The sequence below is a fragment of the Melanerpes formicivorus genome, unplaced genomic scaffold (genome assembly GCF_026170545.1).
Source record: "Melanerpes formicivorus ecotype bairdi unplaced genomic scaffold, bMelFor1.0.p_v2 SCAF_16, whole genome shotgun sequence".
NCBI classification, from domain to species: Eukaryota; Metazoa; Chordata; class Aves; order Piciformes; family Picidae; genus Melanerpes; species Melanerpes formicivorus.
The window spans coordinates 4900262-4917647 of record NW_027142368.1 but is presented as its reverse complement, the minus strand read 5'-3'; the positions used below and the strand labels follow the sequence as shown (position 1 = coordinate 4917647).

The window sequence follows — 17386 nt, the reverse complement described above, 5'->3', positions numbered from 1 at the left end:
TCCTGTGCACTTTGCTCATTGGATTAAGGATAAAATTAAGGCTTTCCTAAAAGACTGGGAAGCCTTAAGAAAGACTGAATGCACAGGATTAAAAACCTGTCAGGTCATTAATTTTTTTTTTCTAATTCTGTTTGGAAGTAACTATTAGAATAAATGGATTTTCTGGTGGAGGTAAAAGGAAAACCTATCTCTAAAAGGTCTCATTGTACATTTACCTTTTGAGTTGTTGAACTCTGAGGATAAAGTAATTAAATTCATGAGCCTGAGGAAGAGATGGAAGTAGGTAGTAGGAGATTGAAATTTCTGTATTGCCTGGATGAACTTGGCCGTGGCCTTGTGTCTTCATGTGACAAGGTTGCTTCTGAGGCGTACACACCAAGGAGTGGCTCTGATTTTGTGTCATAAAATAATGCTCCATCACTGTACTGCTTGTTTATAATGTAATAGCAGAAGGATGCAAAATTACTTGGGAAATGGGAGATCTAGTCACCTGCTGAAGAGGCAGCTCTCTGCCATTAAAAGCAGATGGGTTTGTGCATCTTGTCAGGGGATTCTCCCAATGCACCTGCAAGAGGAGGTTGAGTTTTGTTCTGAAGCTTAAGATCTCCTCCTTGTTGGTATTCTGTCAAGTGATATCTGTGTCTCCTGTAGCACAGGGTGTGAAGATGATACACAGCCTACTGCATAAGCATTCTTTTAATTGCAGAAAATGTAACTTCCAAAATGCCAGGTGGAGAGGGAATCCGTGGGGATTCCTATGTAAAAATGAAGAACTGAAGAGAGTAATGATGGGCCAGGTGTCTGCCTTCCAAGAGGATATTCCCTGTGTCACATCTGGTGCCAGCATAACTGCTGGCCCTAAATGATGAGGAAGCTTTGCAGTCAGGGGAGGGCTGAGCTGTCAGGTGAGCTGGGGATCAAGAATTACTGTGAGGATTTGATGGCACATGAAGGATGCTGTGAAGTGTGGCATGGTTCTGATGCGTGGAGGCTCAGTTAGGCTCTCCAGGACGTGGGCTGACTTGCCAAGAAAGTGGGAACTGCGTCAGGCTGGGCATTGGGTAAGAAGAAGTGTTTTGGCCTGCCAAATGTGAAAGGACAAGATCATTTGTAATCTTTCACTACTAACTCTGGTGGTTTTCCATCTGCACCTCCCCTGTGGCATTATTCAACAGCTGATAGCATTCTTGTCTCGACAGCTACTTAAAAATGAGTTACACTATTAATGGGTTTAGGAGTTAACTGAAATCTTTTACTTGGAGCTTCATAGGAAAGGAAAATAGGTCATATCTTAAATATGGTTACTAATGACTGAGTAGCCTTTACTAATTATTTATACCTGATTGCAATTTACCACAGGTGGGTGCAGCCAAAGTTCAAGATAGAAATTTCTTCCTAGATAGGAGGTAGTTTCTCCCAGTAAGAAGTCAGCTTGGAAGAGGTTGCAGAAGGCACACAGCTGTATGCACGACTTTTTCCCCTCTGCTTTATTTAGAAGTTGAGAGCGACTCCATTTAACTCCTACATATGCATAAAAGAGCACTAATAGGAGGTAAAATATCCCAATCCAATAGCCCTTGATGGGATGCTGCCTACCTATGGTGCAGGCTTTGTCTGTCCTGCAGACATATAAAGTTTCCTGGGGGTACCAGCTATTCATCTGTCCCCTCGTGGGATTCACACTACATCAACTCCATTTCATCTGCACTGTAACACTGCATAGCGCAAACATTGGGTGACCTTCCTTGAGCTCTCATCTAAACCTGAATCTGTGCCAGAAAGCTGGTTTGCTTCTTGGTAGGGGTTCCAAACATGTCCCCTTGGCTTTTTGGTGAGGCCAAACCCCCTCAGAAACCCTGGGGCTCTTGCTTTGCCTAGTCAGGGTGCAGTGCTTGCGCTGAATATGGAAGGCAGGGTTGTGCTTTAAATTCCTGGAATCTCAATCTGTAATCCAGGTGTTCTTCCAGTCATGCCTGCTCTTCTCCTCAATTTATTCATTCTGTATGAAACTACTTAGTATATTAGAAAAGTACTTGACCATGTTTTTAAATTGTTTTAATTTTTGCCTATGCTGCATAATGGAGGAGGTTTCTCAGAAGTTTTCCTACAAGTGGATTCCCACGTGGTGCCTGTTAGTCACAGCTAATTACAGAGGCTGCTGAATGAAGAATATATAGGAGCTCGGGTTCCCCTCCTCCTCCCCTAGTGCTTCAGAAGAAAATAAAATCAAAAAACCTGCAGACAAATCCAGGTTTTTCTGTGGTTGCAGTCTCTGAAGAGCCCCAGAGAGATCACAGATGTGGTTTCACATTTCAGGTTTAACTATGGTGTAGTAACTACAGTATTATCTGCAGGAGAAATGCAAGTGGGGAAAGAATCATTAATTGACAGTGAAAAGTTCAACCTCTGTGCTGTGCATTTGTTGGGTTTTTTTTAAGCAGCTGAATGTTTAGCCAAACTGTATTTTAACTTTTAGCTGCAGCCCTGAAGGTTACAAGAATGTTGATGTGTTAAAGCCTAAGAACATGATGGGAAAGGAAGTTTAGTTACATATTTCAGAAAGGTCAACTGTAGAAAAGCAGGAACTTGAGATTTAGGTAAAGCTAAGACACATGCTTCAGTCTGGATACAGACCTCCTGTGAGTGAGGTACACTGACCTTACTTTACAATATGGAAACTTTCTTAGGTCTTTCAGGAGGTGCAGAATAAGCCAGCAGTGAGAGGTGAAGTTTTGTTGCTATGCACATGAGGAATTCATAGCTCATATAAAATATTTTAACTACTATCTCATTTCCCTATCTTTTGTTATTATTCCTCCAGCAACCAGGAAGTCTGCTAGGCTGAACAAGTTCCTATGTGTGTGTACCCTGAAGTATTAGTTCAGTAGGACTAACACTGCTGTTTTCCCATCCTGTCAGGAATTCAGACTACACTTATAAATGGGTATAATCTTCATTGGTCTTGGTGTTGATTCTGGAAAATAAAATAATTGGGGGGGAGGAAATCACAACAAAAAAAACCAAACCCAGGCTGAGGATCTAGGTTTTCCTTAAAAAAAGCTAAATGAATTTTTAAATGATAATACCCTTTTAAAAAGTCATTATGAGGGGAAATAACCCTGTGAGCAAGACCTCTAGGAGGCTCTGAAGGTCAAAGTGCCTGACTAACAAATAATAGGTGTAGCCCATGTCGTCCTACTGAACTAATACTTAAGGGTACACACACAAGGCTGAGAGAGTTGAGGCTGTTCAATCTGGAGAAGAGAAGGCTCTGAGGAGACCTTATTGTGGCCTTCCAGTACAGAAAGCTGGTGAGGGACTTTTTAGGGTGTCAAGTAATGATAGGACTAGGGAGAATGGAGCAAAAATAGAAGTGGGTAGATTCAGACTGGATGTTAGGAAAAAGTTCTTTACTGCAAGGGTGGTGAGACGCTGACACAGGTTGCCCAGGGAGGTGGTGGAAGCCTCATCCCTGGAGGTTTTTAAGGCCAGGCTGGATGTGGTTCTGAGCAACCTGATCTAGTGTGAAGTATCCCTGCCCATGGCAGAGGGGTTGAACTAGACAGTCCTTGAGGTTCCTTCCAGCCCTGACAATTCTATGATTCTAAGTCAAATTATGTGACAGTGTTGAAGGTGCTGAATGTAGCAAGCTGGAGTTTGGTGGAGTGCTTACAACCACTGTATCATCTAGCCTTCCTCTTGAGCTGTTACCCACCAGTTGCCCTGGGCTGGGAGAATTTGACTCTTGCCTTTCCAAAAGAAACTTTGGAATCTTTGTGCTTGTTTTAGTAGGTAGCATACAGAAGGAGTCCTTATGCTTGAACAGCCCCAGTTTTTGAAGGGGGAAAAAAAAAGAAAGAAAAGCTTTACATTTAGACTGTGTTATTTTAACCTTTTAATATTTTTCCTTTCTCCCCAGTGAGTAAACACCCCTAGGGCTGAATAGTCTTGAAGCACAAAAAGAGCAAATGATATTAACCTAAATTCAAGCATCTAGACCGGTGTGTGAATGTATGTGTTTGAACCAGTTGGTTTTAGAGGCATCCCCTTCAAAAAGGCTGCCTGCAAGTTATCTGCGAAGCAGAGAAGTTGTTTTAACTCAGAAAAATTGGACAAGGAGAGAAATTTTTACTTTACACTGACGCAGTTGTTCTCATTTTCCCCCAAAGGACACCATGGTTTAATGGATGGGGCTTTAACCTACCTAGAGGTCAGTCTTTGCTAGACAAGTGGAACCTTATTCCTGAGGGAATTGATATACTAATGACACATGGACCTCCCCTTGGTAAGTGAAACAAAAGCTGTGTGTGATATTTTGCATGAGAATTTTACTGTCAAAATGAGCAAAATTAATAAGTCTTCATTATTCTCTTCTGTAATCATACCTTCCTTAAAAACTATGAATTAAAATGCCTTTTTGGAAGGAGTGTAAAGTGCTGCTTAGGCTTAGCAGATCTGATGGGTTTCCAGGTGTGGTTTTTTTTTACTAAAAACTAAATTTCTTGTTAAATATAAGCTAGGGAAGATCAAATGCCTGATTCCACAGCCTTTGTAGGTTGACATTTTATTTAAGAACAGTATTCTGTGATTCATCTGACAAACACTTTCTATTTTTCAGGGACTGACTAAAAGTTTTGCAACATTTTTCTACGTCAGTGACATGTTACCTTATGGTTTTAGAATACACAGTCAAGAGTTCAGGAGTGTGCAGTCACATACTCTCCTTGATAATGTTCTTGTAAACTTAGAATATGTAACAGTCATTTTAAAGCTACTAATTGGCTTATAGCAAATTTGTGAAGGGATAAAGCTGTGTTCTCAGATACTTGTTCCTTACTCAGACTAATGACAGGTCTATGAATGCACAATTTGTTTTTTCACTGAGTAGTTGGAAGTTTTTCATTTACATTTTGCTTACCTTGTAAATGTGAGCAATTCTAAAGTAAGTTCTGATGGGCTCAGGAAGACACTGGAATGGTTGTTCAGCAGGGGTAGTTTAGCTGTACCCAGTTTTGGTGTAGCTAAAGTCATTAAAGCCCACACTAAAAACTATTTGAAAATTCCCATTGTCATTTCCCTGTCTTAGAGCCCATGAGATACTTAGTGCTCACATGTTAGTAACTGCTTTCCTTTGACACATATGGCAAGCAGCCTAGGACCATATTTTAAATATTTCAGTTGGTTCTGCAACAATGATCATCTGCCTTTTATAAATATGACTTAGCAGGGAAAGAAGTGTCTTCATTATTGTTAATAGATTGTGATGGTGTCAGTGTTCTAGTAAGCTCTTCAGATCATCACATGAAGTCACTGACTTTTGAGATGGCAGTGAATACAAAAAGTACTTCTCACAATTGCAGGGTGAGAAGTGATTATAAGATGTGAGTGCTACCAGGCTGGTTTACTGCTCTTGGGAGCTTGTCAGGTATTGTGGAGTCAGGAATTAATGTGTGCTTCCATTTTCTATCACAATTAAGTTAGGAGAAAGCAAGCTAAGCAGAGCTAAGGAAAATGAAGTCCTGAATGTTTTTGACTCGTAACGCACTTAGTGCTCCTTTTATATCCTGGTTACCCTTTTAATGCTACTTAGAGAATGTTGTAAGATGATCTCTAAATTCTCTTTAATCTTACTAGTGCTACCAGCATGCTGGATAAAGCAGTGAAGAACCATCCACTGACAGTGGAGTGCACTGGGTATTGAAAACCCACACGTTGAATAGCACTCTTTTAATCTGTTTATTTTCCCAAAGAACCAAACCCCCCCACAAGCATGTTGATAATGTTTCATGGGTGCTATTTGCAATGGGTTGCTAATCCATCTGCTCTGAATTGGGTTCCTACAGAAACACTGTGATGCTGCAGACAGACACCAATGGGTGCTTTAATTGACTAAACACACTTCAGTTTTCATTTGATTGAGATAATGAAGTTAAATTTCAAAAAGTTGGCACTGTATTTTAATTGCAGACACAGATTAGGTAATGTACTCAAAAGGAGGAGGTCTAGCCTCAGCCTGCATGATAATATTGACAAAATTCTGCTTTTTCAATTATGTAAATATTAAGGGAGGTAGAGCTGTAACTGGACTCTGCTGGCTCCAAAATTCAGTCAAGTTCATGTCACAACATGGTTTTAGTACCTGGGCTGAACTTGGCGCAGGACGTTATTATTCTAAAGTCAGTAGGCAACTGCTACAGTTGGATGTGGCTCCTGATTTCCCTTTTGCTCCTCCTCATTCATCCTGCTGCCTCATCAGCACTAGTCCTGGCAGCATGCTTCTGTAATAAGTGATGTCAAGCTTTGTGCATTTTCCCCTATTATCCCTAGGACTGAGTGGCAGCGCAGTCAGTTAGCACTAGCTTGGTGGAAGCTGTTTTGCTACATCGCTTGGTGGTGGTGACTGAGTGCTCAGAATTAAGCTGACACTTGCAGACTGTGGTCCTCTGGAAGTTGTGGGAGACTATTTTAAATCTTGGGGTGGCAGAGGTATCAGGTCATAGACCAGCTGGTCCTCCTGAGGTGTTTCAGTTCTGGAGTAAGCAGGATTGGGAATCTGACTGCTGGAAGAAAAATTGGTGGCAGTGCCGGGAATAAATGTCCCAGGGTTTCAAGGTGGAAGAGGAGTTTAAACCTATAGTTTAACAAAACAAATCACATCCAGAAAAACATTAATGCAGAGGGAGGGAGGAAATCTTAAGGAAGACTAAGTGACAGTGAAGCATTTCTTAAAAGCCATTGTGTGCTTTAATGGAGAGGTTATGACTACAGATAATGTAATAAACTTTCTGTGAATTATTGCTTCCTGAAAGACTACGTGAAACCTTGCCTGAATAGAGAAAATTAAGAGTATTGATTGCATTTTGCCTTCCAGGTTTTCGAGACTGGGTTCCAAAGGAGCTGCAGAGAGTGGGTTGTGTGGAGCTGTTGAACACGGTGCAGAGGCGAGTAAGGCCAAAACTCCATGTCTTTGGGGGGATTCATGAAGGTAAGGAGCAGCACTACTCCCTCCTCTCTTTGAGCTCAGGCTGATTTCAAAGCAGCACATTCTGGTGGTGCATTGCAAAGTTTGGATAATGGCATATTGGTCTCAAGTGGGGAGGGAATTGAGGGAAGTGACTGCATGCACCAGAATTAACACAGTCTGTTTCAGAAACGTGTGCTGCATTTAGCCACCTACATCCTTCACTGTGCAAAGGTTGTTCTACACAGGTTATTTCAAAGCAGTTCAAATTCTGACAAACTTACTTAGAGAAACAGATGAGATTTCCCACACTTGCAAGCCAAAATGAAACTTATCCCCATTATTCCAAGCATGGGAGCCAAGAAAGGTGCTAGAAAAAAAAGAAAATGGAAGACAACTTACTGTCTCAGCTCATCTCCCTCAGTGTGTAAGGAAAGGAGGGCATCTTGAGTCAGACATCGGGAGGGGAGATTGCCAGAACTCACTTTGCATACGTTTCTAAAAGCATTCTGTAACACAGATTGTACTGTATATGTTACCTTCCAGCAGTCTCATAGTTCAGATTTCCCCAATGTCAGTACCAGGTCAGGCAGAGTGTGAGCCTTCAGAAACAATAAGCTCAGTTTGTGGCAGTGGAGAGGACTGAGATATTAAATACATTTTGGAGCTACTTAAATATTTAATACAGTTTTGTAGCTTTCATGTGGCTGAGAGACAAACACCAGGAGTTCTGCCTGAGAGAGAATGTAGGACTTTGTGACCCTGGAACTCAAAATTACACATTAAATGCTTTATATTGTCCCCCCTGGAGGTTTCTCCATTAATCCTAACTAGGTTCTCCATAGGCTTTCAAGATTTGGAAGACTTTTTAAAGAAAAAGTGAAAAACCCTAGCTTTCTCAGCTAGTGATGTTGGTTTTTTGGAAGCCCTTGTGACTTCATACAATGAGTTTCATGCCTGCTATCTGTAAATAAGAGTTTGAAATGCCGATGACCTTAATTATTGTGGCATGAATAGCAGTCTTTTAATGCACCCAGGAAAAAATGGGATGTTTTGTATAAATACTAATCCTTGCCTATTAAGAGTGAGTGAATACAGCAAGACTTCCAGCTAAAACATGTAGATTTTCTACAGCCTTTGTAGGCACATTGGGTGAGGAAACTGCTAGTTGTAACAGTGTTAAGTCATGGGAGAGGAAAGTACTTTAATGTACAAGATCATTATTATGGGAAAGCACCAGGGAACCGTATGCAGCACCTTAGATCTAAATCTCATAGGAAGGTGGCAGCATGCATCAAAAGTGCCTGTTCAAATAGATTCTTACGAGGCGACTAAAAGTGTAATTCTTCCACAGAAAACATAAGAACAGCTTGTTTCAGTACAGAAAGAAATAGCCCAGTGTTAAGAGCATCATCTTACAGTGCAATTAATTCTCATCCAGCTCCAGCTGAGCTGAACATGTACCACATCCCATTAAATCAACAGAGGCAATACACACATTTGGGTGATGCAGGCTTTTTTTTTCCCGGTTGATAAGCAAGAACGACCACAAACAAGAGTTTTCCCACCATGAGATGATCTAAATCAAAATTGCCAGTCTAAATAAATAAAGTAATAGAGGTGGACAGTGCAGCAATTCTGAAGTGATTATTCTTTCTGATAGACACTGTGGGTAGCTGTGTTTATCGTAGCTTTCAGGCAACAGTGATCTGTACTATATCATAATGGTTTAAAAGAAGCATTTTCCCCCTCTGGGTTTGAGATGGGGAGTTCTCTTGCTCCATGAAACTGCTTATCTTTTTATTTTTGAGGTTTATTTTCCACAAACTCCTGGTGCCAAACTCTTCCTTGATTTTTTTGTTTAACTTCTTTGTTAGCTTTTTGTGGATGTCAGCTGAAAAGTGCTTCAGTTACCAGACATTTCGTCACACCACATTTGCTGAGTGAAGTATCAGATGTGGTTCAGTCCATGGGTTGCTGTAGCTTTCTCCACTAGCCCAAAATTGGCCACTACAACCCCATGCAGTGCTACAGGCTGGGGTCAGAGGGGCTGGAGAATGGCCAGGCAGAAAGGCACCTAGGGGTACTGGTTGATAGTAGGCTGAACATGAGCCTGCAGTGTGCCCAGGGGGCCAAGAAGGCCAGTGGCATCCTGGCCTGTATCAGGAACAGTATGGCCAGCAGGAGCTGAGAGGTCATTGTGCCCCTGTACACTGCACTGGTTAGGCCACACCTTGAGTCCTGTGTCCAGTTCTAGGCCCCTCAGTTTAGGAAAGATGGTGACTTTCTGTAATGTGTCCAGAGAAGGGCAACAAAGTTGGTGAGGGGTTTGGAACACAAGCCCTGTGAGGAGAGACTGAGGGAGCTGGGGTTGCTTAGCCTGGAGAAGAGGAGGCTCAGGGGAGACCTTATTGCTCTCTACAACTACCTGAAGGGAGGTTGTAGACAGGCAGGGGCTGGTCTCCTCTCCCAGGCAACAAGCACCAGAACAAGAGGACACAGTCTCAAGCAGTGGCAGGGGAGGTTTAGATTGGATGTGGATGATCTCAAAAGTCTTTTCCAACCTGGTTAATTCTATTCTATTACTCGATTCTATTACTCTATTCCATTCACTGGCCATTTTGAACACCAGCTTGGTAGTCCTATGATGAGGAACGTTCCTGTGTGACCTGTCCTACATGATCCTGCTTTGGCAGGGAGTTTGGACTTGGTGATCACCAGAGGTGTCCCTTCCAGCCCTTACTGTAATATGATTTGGGTTAGCATAGGGGAAGCTCACCAGGTTTGGTTCATTGCCCAGAGAGGAGTTTTTGTAGGCAAAACCAAACTAAAGCTTTTCTCCTATTTAGCCTTTTTCTTACGACAGGCATTACAGGCATGCAAACCACAGCTCATGAAGCGAGGAATTAGAAGTGGTTTCTCCTCTGTTTCTGCTGTATCCAATTGCAACAGAGGATTTTCCATGGGGTGGGAAAAAAAGTTTGTGCTTAAACCCAAAGCATCAGTTCTTATTTCAGCTACAGGACACGGTACTTTTTATTATCTTCTTTTTTTTCCAAGCCTTTTCAGCAGCTTTCAAGAGCTTGTATCATTTTGAGGGGATTAGTTTAATTTGACTCCAAAGCATTGATCCCAGAAGGGAGCTCTCAGTGCAGCTGCCCAGGGGCGGTGTCGTTTGTTTGCGTTCCAGTAAGTGTGACACATTCTCCCTACAGGTTATGGCATCATGACAGACGGTTACACAACCTACATCAACGCTTCAACGTGTACAGTCAGCTTCCAACCAACCAACCCTCCAATTATATTTGACCTTCCAACCCCTCAAGGATCATGAAGCACTACTGCACATTTGGAACTGGGGAAGGTCCACAAACTGCCATTTTCTAATTCTAAAACCTACATTCTCTTACATGTTTGATTTCAAAATTGGGTGGGGGAGGGGGAATGCGAGGGGAACCGTGGGGGTGGCGGGTTTTTTTTTGTTTGGTTTGGGGTGGGTTTTTGGGGGAGGTTGGGAATTTTTTTTGTAAATTGCTGGTACAAAAGGAAAAAAAAAAAACCACAAAACAACAAAAAAAAAAAAGAGAGAAAAGTTAGAGGTTGTGCAGCATTCATTTTAAATTGATGAAGCATTGTGAATTTGTAAAATGCGTTGGTTTTGGTTTTTTTTTTTTTGGTCGTTGTTGTTCTTCTTCTCAATAAATTTGCCATTGTAAATTGTTATAGTGTTCTCAAAAGGACAGCCAAGCTTTCTTTTAATAAGTGAGAGACCTTATTTTAATATTATATTATAAGCTAAAGAACTAAGAAGAAAAAAAAAATAGGCAGCATTTAAAAACACCCAAATTTGCACAACTTACGTTATTGTCGGGGGGTTTTTTAAGTGTCCTCTTTTTCCCTAGGTCTAGATGTTAGCTTTTCATCTCCATTTATCTCGATTTCTTTGTTTTTATTTCTTTTTAATAGCACAAACAATATTTTGGGGTCCATTTACCTCTCGATATGTGTGTGTGTGTGCGCGTGTGCGTGCTGGGACTGGTTTCTCTTAACAGCGGAATGCGTCAAGGGGAGAGCAGACCTCTGAGGTGTTTGCCTCTCCCTGCATCATTATGTTAAAGACTGATGTAGAATAGCCACAGCCTGTATGTGATCTCTGCCTTCTATTGTTTGTTTTTAAATTATTTTAGCTTTAAAAGACTGGGGGTGAAAGCTGCAAAGAGCAGGTATTTCATGCAGTAAAAAAGAAAAAAGAAGAAGAAGAAGAAGAAAAAAAAATGTAAATGTGGACTCCTTTTAAATATGAATTTATATATATATGTATTTTTTGTGCATTATAAGTAAGCTAGGATTTAATATTGCCAGTATAGCATCTGCAAAATTATGCTGTACAAACACATCTAAATTATGAAGGGATGTGACACATTTTCCAACTGCTCGAGGCCTTCAAGAGCCTGAGTTAAATCTTTGTCGTAGTCCAGGCATGTATAGAGTCAAATGGATACAATCAAGCCTAACTAAAATAAGGCTTAGTTGTCCTTTATATTTAAATATCCTTCTTGTCTTTTTTTTTTTATTATTATTATTGTTATTATTTCCTTTTTCTTATTTTGCACTGTGTGTAAATGCAATCTCGCTAGCACAAAATATTGTTGCAGGTAGCTCTTTCTGTTCTACCACTGTAAATGCTATTGAGCTTTGTTCTGGTTTATGTTACCTTGTTAATGGAATTTAGAGAAGCAGTTGTTTTCTTTAAATTTATTGTGATATTATATCTAGTGGCCTTTATATGCAAATAAAATTGCAAGATTTTTAAATATGTGGTTTGAGGGAATTTTGCCTCTTTTTTTTCTTTTCCTCTGGCATTAACAGGGTGTGGGGGGCAGGGCAATGCTAAGGGTAAGTAAGAACTTTCTATTTCTCAATAAACTTATATTGCTTGCTGTTCATAAGATGCGAGCGGGGTCGATAAAGCACTCGATGGACTTTTCCTTCCGTTTCTCTGTCATCCATCTTTCTGTTCCTTTTAGACAGAAGAGATTTTGTCTTCAGATCTTGTGATTCAGTGCAGCCAAGTTGGTGCAGTTCAGCCTTGTAGGATACTATTCCAGATGACATGAGGAAAATTGATTAGGCAGTAACCTTTTTACTTCCTCACTTGGTCATTAGTATCGAGCTGCAGGTGTTTTGTGCTCATCCACTATGGGTTAAGAAATGAATAGTCATAGATGAAATATATCACTTTTTATCTGGATCTCTTCTCAGTTTGGTGGCCACAGCAGGATCCACCACTGGCAAGAGAATTGCAGGGGAGTGTGGGGTCAGTGTATGCCAGTAGAATGGCAAACACAGCAGGACCTGCTGGTATCGCTGCAATACAGTTAAGTACATAATAATAGAGTCTTGCTCAAAAATATGAGTGATGGCTGTGAAAATCCAGTTTCAGACATGAAGAGGTAAGACTCTGCTTTCATGAATCTGCATCTGCATTAACATGAAACAAGACCTGGATAGCCACAGAGTAGTCCCATTTATCTTTGCAGGCTGTTAACTTTATTTTGCTAGAACGGTTATTGATAACAAATTCTAGGCTCTTAGAGTGCTGCCTAGAGGACTGCTGCTTGTGGATTTGATGCATGTTACACACAGCTATGGAGCTTGACTGGAACTTTCACATTTATAAGGCTGCTATACCAAAGCCTCTTTTAAGGAGGAAGCTGCTGAACCTCTTAAATCAAGTTCTTGTTTTGTTTGTGGAATTTCTTGTCAGGTTTGCCTACATAGCAGACAGGCATCTTCGCTCTAGTGATACCTGCCCTGCTTTGCTTGCAGTGATGGTTATTTTATCAATTGAGCCAAAGGGAAAAATGTCACCAAGTATCAGTCCTTCTGTATGTAGATGCAGGAATATCTCCTAGGGATTATTTTTTTTCAGCCAGCAATGGGAAGATTAAGGAATTGGTTTTGGCAGCCACAGCTGTTTAATGGTGAAAACCATGACTACATTTAAGATCTCTGTCCTTCCTCAGAACATTTTCTTGGAGCACATAGAAATCACAGACAGTGCACCTTAGAGCATTCTCTTTCACTGATCCCTGCTTGTTGTCACTGCATAAGGAGGAAGTAGCCATTGCCTGGGATGCTTTATAGTGCTGTGAACCTCCAGGTGAGCAAAGAATAGCCACTGCATCTGGGTTGCTTTCCAGCCTTTTGAAGAACCTGGTGCCTCTTCACTAACCTCTTCCCAGGTACAGTTCATGGCACCAGTCTGTCATTCTTGGGTATTTGCCTCTAGGGAAAACTGGATTATTCCTAAAGTAAAATTTCAAATCAGCAGCTTTATTCTAGGTTTTGAGCAGCCTGAAACATTCTGGCAGCATATTAAGCCAGTTGAGCAAAGGCTGGCATGAACTCAGCCAGGAGTCTGCATTGGGTAAGACTGGTGGTGGGAAAATACCAGAAACAATGCCTCAAAGAAGCAGAAGTCTGGACCAGACTGCAGGAAGCTGGTATCTGTAACTGTCCTAAAGGTGTGTATCTTTTGGGTTCAGCTGTTTGCCATATGGCTTTTTTTGGCTGTGTGGTGAAGCAGGTATGTTATTGAGTGGTTCTGCAAAGGGATGTGAGGGCTTGGATCTGTAAGAACAGGCTGAGACTCCCTGCCGGACAGACATCAAGGGTAGTCAGCACTTTGTGATGAGCTGAATACAGCTGTTAATTTAGAGAAATACCTACTCTTTAGAAGTACTTTCTAAGTGGATGTTTTCTGCTGTATTTCTTTTCTCTCTAGCTCTCAGCATCACCTTGCATACAACCAGTTGTTTGACGCTGAGCTTGTCCATGGCAAGATCTTTTAATTTGATTCCCTCAATTTTCCTTTGTCCTTTCAGAAACTGATCTAGCTTTTCCTCTTCTGAGAAAGCTATCATTTTGGCTAGAGGCAATTACAAAAAGGCCAGGAAAACATTAAGCAGCTTGGTATTTTTTCTTTCTTTTCTTCGTAGAGATTGTGCAGTGTGCACAGTCTGTCTGTGCTGTCACAGGCAGGTAGTTTGCCTTTGCTGGATGTCAGCTGTAGCTAGCAATCAGGGTAAATGGGACACAGTATGGTTTGAAGAAGTTTGATTTCTCAGGGATGCAGAGGTGTGATGAATCTGCCTTTTTCAAGGATCCTTCACTATGAGATGTAGCTCAATCTCTATATGCAGAATATACCTTGGATAATAAGTCTTCCTCCAGTGTCTGATCCAAGCCCATTGAACTCACTGGGAGTCTTTCATTGACTTCAGCTGGCTTTGGCTCAGACACCTGGCATCTATTTGGATTGTGTTTCTGTCTATTACTCATCCTTCAAACTGGAGGAGATGGTCCCTGGTTAACATGCAAGAACCTCTTGGCAGGAAGAGGGACCTACCTATTGTAAGTGCTGAATCTTTCCAAGTGATTGATTAACAGCAGCATAGTCGATTAACCTTTCTTCTTGTGAGAGCAGCTCTCATCTAGTCGTCTCGATAAGGCTGAAAGCAGTCAAGGCCTTTATCAGGGGAGGGCTGCACAACAGGATGTTCCCCAGAGGTGATTGGTTCCCAATTCTCTCTGCATAGTGAATTTAGTGAATTCAGCAGACCTTGAGGTCAAGCATTTATTAGGCTAAGAGACTGTCAAATCAATCTGGTCTACTCCAGGCAAGTTCTACCACGAGAATGGGTGTTGCCAAGACTCTGTCTAAGAAATAGATCGATGACTAACTCCTGGTTGAAGCTGCCTTTCTCTTCTCTATTTTCCGTGAATCAGACTTTTTTCCCCTCACTGGCACCAATATTTTCTCCCTAGACAAATTTTATTAAGGAAACTCCTGGAAACTATCTGTAATTTAGTCACAGGGTGACTTCCAAACCCTCTTGTCCTTCTGTGTTAAATTGATCCAGGGGATTTCTTTGAGACCTTATGTTTGACCACACCTTATTGAATTACATTTCTGGAATTTTCATCCTTACTTTTCTCCTCCACCTCTTGGGGTTTGTTTTGTTTTCTTTTGAACTTGATAATTTTTTTTAGCAGTTATAGACAGGCAGGGATCCTGAATTCCCCTGCCCAGCATGGTAACTTCTTATTGGAAAAAGAAATGCATTGTAAAAGCTGCAGGGAGCAAAGCCTGCAACACAAAGTTGTGCATTTTGTCTTTCTCTTCCTTGAGTTGTAGATCTCAACTTCTTTGCAGATTCCTCATTTGCAGTAACCAGTCTTTTGTGCACCATCATCATTGCTACTTTGCATTCACATTTTACTCAGATCACATCATCTTATGGTAAGGCTTGGACAATCACATCAGCTCTCAGCCCTTGTGGGACACCCTATGCACTTTTGCAGGAAGTCCCTGCCATCAGAGCACGACCTACAGAAGCACAAAGAAAGGGACTCTAATAAATGAGTGCAGTCTGATCGTGGCATGGAAGACTAAAGTCATGTTTTAACATTTTCACCTTCAGTTCCTGTCAGCCTAATCAAGAGGAAATGCAGGAGAAGTCTGAGTGAGCTTAGTGCACTAAATCAGTTTTCAGTCATCCATATTGATTTCTTCCTCCCCCCCGCTCCATCTAGTTGTGGCTTTCCAGACCTCTATCTTCAGCCTGAGCCAGCCAGTTTGGTAGTGATTCAATTAGAATATGGTTATAAGGACACATCTCATTTTGGTTTACTGCTAGGTTTTTCTGAGGAAGGTTTCCACAGGCTCAATTTGGGATTTGTTAATTACGCATAAGAAAGAGGAGTCCTTAAATTTTTGTTTGAGACAGCACTTCCCTGTAATTGTCATTACACAATTTAGTAACTTACTTTGTACCTAAGGTTTACATTCATGAGAGAGGGGCTAACAAAAACATGTATCTCAGTTTAGGATAACTGAATGAATGGCTTACATTCATCTCTTCCTCAAACAGGGGCTAGTATTTACCAGGGTAGATGGCTCAAGGGTACAATAGGACTTGTCAGCTTTATGAACTGAAGAGCTAGGACTGCAAAAGATTCAAAAGTAGACTTGAAATGAAGATTAAAGTCTTCCTCAAATCCCATTAAAAAGTATTTTTGTACTGCTGTTACTACTAATGTGTCTCAAACACCATTCTGTTGCAAGGGCTTTCAGTGATGGGAGTGTCAGAGAAGGAACAGCACAACAGATTGAAGTTTTTTTGCATACTGTGTACAAGCATTTTCAACATCCCTGCCATGTGAGTATTTCAGGCTGCTGAGAGGCTCAGCACTTGGAGGAAGAGTGTAACTTTTTGGTGATTAATTGCCAATGCAGGTAATACTGCACAAAGTCGTCATGGATCTGGTTGGTTCTGGAGCTCATGATGCACAAAACAAGGGATCTACCGTGTGAAGCTGAGTCCACAGGGACAGGAAACTGAACAGATAGGAGAAAGGGAGTCTCTTGAGTGAACAGATTGAAAGGTGACTGACTGATCACACAGGAGATCTCACAATCCTAAGATCTGAATCTGCATTTCCTGAGCAACGTTAATAGCTTTTTAATTGCAGCTTTCCTTCTCAAATAGATGGAGAAAACAATTCCTTTGTTACCCCAAGAAAATCATGCCGGGATCCTGGAACGCAGGTGCTGGCTTGTGCCAGGGAATACTTCCAGATAGACAGAAAACAAAAATCAAAGCTAATTCCTGCTTGTTTAATTAAATTGGAATAGGATAAACAGATAAAATCAAGCTCTAGGTAACAGAAGAAGCAATTTCTGCTAGAACACACAGCCAAAGCTTTTTCAGTCATCTTAAAAGTACATATTTATTTATTTTTTCTTCAGCAGGCAAGTAAGTGATGAATAACCTTAGTCCAAACTCTGAAGATGATCACTGTCATAGATTCTTTAAATGGTTTGAAGCAGGTACAAAATCTTTACGTTACTGTAAGATCCAGACTAGCTCTGCCAGCAGCACCACCACCTTGTTATTGGCTTCATGTTATGAGGTATCTAGAGAATTTTGGAGACAGCATATTTGAGCATTGTATTGACACTACAAGGTACCTGGCTCAAGCCCAGCTCAGGCTGGAAGAGTAGTGGTTCCTAAGAGGAGCTGCATCGTATTGATTAAGGTATCCTAATCAACAGAACAACTTCTCGTACAAAGTGCTGTTGAACTTACTGTGGACTTAGAACTACAACATGCATAGGCTCATTATTCATAATCAGTTGTGCCAGCTATAAAAGTTTGAAATTCAATAGCTAGTATCAGCTTAAAATTAAATTCAAGTGGTTTATTTTAATTTGGGTTTCTACTATCAAGCTGAAGGCAGTTTTTCGTATAACTTTACATTGCCAGGAACATCCAAATCCTATTGGATACCCCAATACTTTAATGTCCTTATGGTACCTAGAAGTATGTTATAAAAAAGAAAGTTTTGTGACATGCCCTA

At 41.1% G+C, this 17386-nt stretch overlaps 1 protein-coding gene across 3 annotated transcripts in view; it reads left to right on the top strand.

Annotated features, from left to right (window-relative positions):
• The window catches only part of MPPED2 (metallophosphoesterase domain containing 2), a 98882-nt gene extending 87107 nt beyond the window's left edge, over positions 1-11775 (top strand). For all 3 annotated transcript variants that reach the window (XM_068147842.1, XM_068147843.1, XM_068147844.1), the window contains exons 5-7: positions 4170-4285; positions 6872-6985; positions 10177-11775. In XM_068147842.1, the coding sequence (XP_068003943.1) occupies positions 4170-4285; positions 6872-6985; positions 10177-10295 (349 nt within the window). In that variant the 3' untranslated portion in view covers positions 10296-11775. The remainder of the gene's footprint in view (positions 1-4169; positions 4286-6871; positions 6986-10176) is intronic.
• The last annotated feature ends 5611 nt before the right edge of the window (positions 11776-17386 follow it).